General features: G+C 41.0%; 1 protein-coding gene across 1 annotated transcript; it reads right to left on the reverse strand.

Moving 5' to 3' along the window:
- Nucleotides 1-1,708: 1,708 nt before the first annotated feature.
- On the reverse strand, nucleotides 1,709-3,335 carry LOC136709749 (D(1)-like dopamine receptor). The gene has a single exon (XM_066685224.1). It carries the CDS (start codon nucleotides 3,276-3,278, stop codon nucleotides 1,899-1,901), a length of 1,380 nt encoding a protein of 459 aa, XP_066541321.1. The 5' UTR covers nucleotides 3,279-3,335; the 3' UTR covers nucleotides 1,709-1,898.
- Between the last annotated feature and the right edge of the window lie 1,107 nt (nucleotides 3,336-4,442).

Below are 4,442 nucleotides of genomic sequence, written 5' to 3' on the forward strand. Positions count from 1 at the left end.
TGAAATATGCAACCTGTATTAGGGACAATAATACAATGGAAATATGTCGATTTTTTTTTACACAAGTTTTAGTATAAACACATTCCATTAAAAAATGTCAAAATATTACAAAAATGGCAACATTTAAAAAATAATGTATAACGAAACAATTCACAATAAACACTCTCAATAATTTTAGGCAGAAATCCCAAAAATTGGGAGGAATTTTCCTTTATACCCAATTTTTATAAATATATTTAAGTTAAAAGCCCTATTTCGACATGAATTATTACCACAGAATCACAGTAGTTTTAATCTCATCCAAATATACCAATTTGTTTCAGGAAGATTCCAGAGGCTTGTACTTACTGTAAAATTAGCAGTAAATATAACCCCAGGCAAATAGACATGTGGGGTAATATTCCGTCATATCCCAGGGTAAAGGAGGTTTTAGTGGGTTTTCTCAGAAACTGAGAAGCTGGAGCAGTCATTTAGTGATGTAATGTAAGGTTCAAGAATTAGGATAAGCCCAGCTGCCAAATTATACATCACACTGGTAGCTGTAAATACGTTTTGTTCACTATATCAGCATGTGTTTTGGTTGTTTGCCCTACTCATTGAGCTACCACTAATTGGTTTATAATATCAGGTATGAAATTGTGTAGAGGATTAGTAAAGGTTTTGCCAATCCTTTTTGCCCATTACCCATTTTGAAGGACTAGAAGATAAGGTCACGAAGGGATGGATATTGTGGGCTGTCTTTAGAACAGTAGCGAAAGTCTTAAAACTCAAAGAGCTCTGTTGTGTATGAGCCACACTGTGTGACAGCAATGCGTGATTTCTTATGAAGTGTGAATCCACCAAAAAACATTATTGATATCCTGTAGAAAAATGACATTACCCCAACAGCCCATGTAGAACAATCAAGGCTAGACAGTAAACTAAAATAAAGGTAAATGTAAAGGGCCCTATATACAATCAAACAAAAAGGGATTCTTTAACTGGTAATAAGAATGCATCCCGTTTTGGGTTTGTATTCCTTCATTCATTTTCTGTAACCAATTTATCCTGTTTGGAATCACGGAAGGAACCCACCCTCGATCACAGGAACAAACCAGTTCATCAAATGGCATCACACACGTACATATTCACACCTATGGACACTTTTGAATCGCCAGTCAATATACCAGCACGTGACTGACATTGATCTGAGGTGTAGAGAAAAACCATCACCTAGAGAAAAGGACCCTCTAATGATGTGGTCCTTTGACACAGCGGTTTATATAGTTTTATGCAAACATGTTGACACCCTGGTCAAAACCATAGCTTTTGATTTTTTAAAGTGAAACAAAATGCACACTTTTGCGCATAATAGTACACAATTACTGTTAGTTCCTTCTGATGTGTCACGCTTGTAGAACATAGAAATGATAGAGACTGCTCTGAGATTTGAAGAAAATGACGTTACATTTTAACATTCCAAACAAACTTTTATATTTCAGGTCCCTTTTTAATCTTTCTTGAATCATTTCCTGACGAGTGAAGAAACCAATATGGTGCAAAATTACTTGGAATAAAATATTTTTAAATGACCATAGTTTAATTTTTTTTATCATTTTTTAGTTACCATTTTGGAAGTAGGTTTACATCTACCAGTAAAGTCCTTGTCCTTGTAAATTATTTTCACTTAGAAAGTCAATAAAACAGATGGTTTAAATAAATGGTGAAAACATTTTGCACAGGACTGTGCATATACTCAAAAACTCAGAACACTTGAGAAGGTTTAAAGCTGTTTAAGGGTGTACCCACCTCTGCAGAACACAAGATCATGGATAAGATCCAGATATGTGGATGGCGTATTTACTAAAACAATAGAAGTGACAATATTTTAATATTCATCTCTGAGTAAACTAAACTGATCAGTCATTCAGAATCTGTCCGGGCAATCCCTCACACTCTACAAGGCCAGTGGAAGTGAAGGGTGTGATGGTGTCCAGTGATATCTCGCCATCGCACTCGTGAGGCAAGAGCACATGTGTGTGAGCGTGTGCAAGTCTCCGGGAAGCAGCAGATGAGATGGAGGCCTTGTCCATGCGAGCAGCTGGTTCTTCTCTCTGCTGGGACAGCAATAACTGTTGCTGTTGGAGGTTAATAGGAGCATCCTTTTGCAGTGTGGTATCATGGTGGTAGGACACCAGCTCGTTGCTGAAGTTGACGGCCTCCACTGCAGCGGCACCAGAGAAGAGTTTGTTGCAGCCGAGCAGCGAGGAGAAAGCTCGTCGGAAGTCTGCGTTGAAAGCGTAAATAACAGGGTTGAGAGAGGAGTTGGCCCAGCCAAACCACACAAAAATGGCGAAGGTGGTGTCGCTGACGCAGCGGCAGAAGGGCACGGCGCAGTTTAGCACAAAGAATGGCAGCCAACAGCACACAAACACACCCATGATCACAGACAAAGTCTTCAGCACCTTTGTCTCCTTCTTGAAGGTGGTCTTGAGTGTGTGTTCATCGCCCTGGTGCGACTGTGACTGCCCTTGTGACTGCGCCTGGCCTGCGGCACGCTCCAGAGATGATATGCGGCGGATTTGCATCTGTGCAATGCGGAAGATGCGTGTGTATGTGGCGATCATGATCAGCACGGGGATGTAGAAGCTTATCAGAGATGATGAGATAGCGTAGGTCCTGTTGAGGTTGGCCTTGCAGTCCGTATTCCCAGCGTTCCCAGTGCTTATGTTGCTCCCATTAAAGCTGGCATCTGGCAGTCCTTCCTCCTCACCTCCTTGCTCATGCCAGTTGAGTTGCACTGGGATAAAGGAGATGAGCACAGACAGTGTCCAGGCCACACCAATCATAGCAAAGGCCACCTTGTGAGTCATTCTCCTCTCGTAGCGGAAGGGGCTAGCGATGGCCCAGTAGCGGTCCACACTGATTATGCACAGGTTCAGGATGGACGCTGTTGAGCACATAATGTCGAAGGCAATCCACACAGCGCAGAAGCGTCCAAACAACCAATTTCCTGCAACTGCAGACATAGCCTCCCATGGCATCACCAGCACGGCCACAAAAAGATCGGACACGGCCAGAGACACTACAAAGAAGTTGGTGACCTTGGAGCGCAAGTGGCGGAACTTGACCACAGCAGCACACACTAGCGTATTGCCCAGCAACGTGGAAACAATGAGGAGCAGCAGAACAAAACCCAGCAAAGCCCTCGCACTGCCGCCACCATCCACATCCTCACCATCTCCAGATCCCTCCGTATGCACCACTGTCTTGTTGGTGAAGTTCTTCACCGTTTCCATCAGAACTGTCCTTTACTGAAATATCATAAGATTTCAAAATCCTGCATTTAAGCTAAATCCCCTGCGTGAAAGTGAACAGACACCACAGTTAGTCTGGTGCCAAATGTGTGAACAATGTTACTTAAAAGTGAATGTGATTTAAAACAATCTTTAGACTGAAACTAGGCTACTTATCCTTGAATGTGAAAAAGTGAATGTTAACAAATGTGGTGAGTAAACGAGGCAACTTAAAAATGAAAGTTTGCAATAGGAATTTGCATGATTTATAAAGATGACTTCTTTATTTACTTGATTATAATTTTAAAAAGAAGTATTTGTTTCTTTCTCATAAAGAATAAAAAATCTTGATCTGAATCATAAATGTAGCGTTCCAGACTACAATTACTATCTTAAATTTCCATCACTGTAGCTTGTAAAGACAGCAATGAATATTGCTGAACAATTCTGACTGCCACAATGAATATTGGAGAACTAAAGAGGCAGGTTTGACAACTAGTCGTTCACCACTAGGAGGTAGCATTCAAAAACACTGAATTCACTATTCTGTTATTTCCATTTATATGAGGAAGACCAAAAACTAAAGTAGTATTTTGAGTTTTAATATATAATACATGCCATTTTTCTACTTCTACTACTTGCCTAGTCCACACTGTTTAGGAAGTGTTAGCGCTGTTAGCTATAAGCAGAAGCTAATCATATGTTGTAATAAAACATGTTTTAAATCGTATCCCTCTATACGTTGCTACAAATTTTTCATCCACCCTAGCACTGTGAGTGTATAAGATAAGGCTTTAGTCTACAGCTAAAATGTTGATTTGGTTGTTTTTTCCCTGTTATCAGTTAATAGCACGTTAATTCTAAAGTGTAAATTAAGATAAGAAGTTCAAACCAATTTATGTTTAAATGTTTAAGTGGTCAAATTGTCCACATGTCCAGCTCCCCTTTGTTTATACCAGTGGGAGCTCATTTAAGGAGAAATATCTGTCCAGTCGTTGATAGGTACTCTGCTGTTTTCTCTCGTCCTGCGTCCACAGTAATCCGTCCGCGCGCTCCCGTCTCCTCGGTGAACTTCTCTGCGCGCTCTCGAGCCGCGCGCCCCCGTCTCCTTGGTGAACTTCTCCGCGCGCTCATTCATGTGCCGTCCATCAGTTTATGTCGGATTCG

Source organism: Hoplias malabaricus, chromosome 1 (genome assembly GCF_029633855.1).
Source record: "Hoplias malabaricus isolate fHopMal1 chromosome 1, fHopMal1.hap1, whole genome shotgun sequence".
Taxonomy (NCBI): Eukaryota; Metazoa; Chordata; class Actinopteri; order Characiformes; family Erythrinidae; genus Hoplias; species Hoplias malabaricus.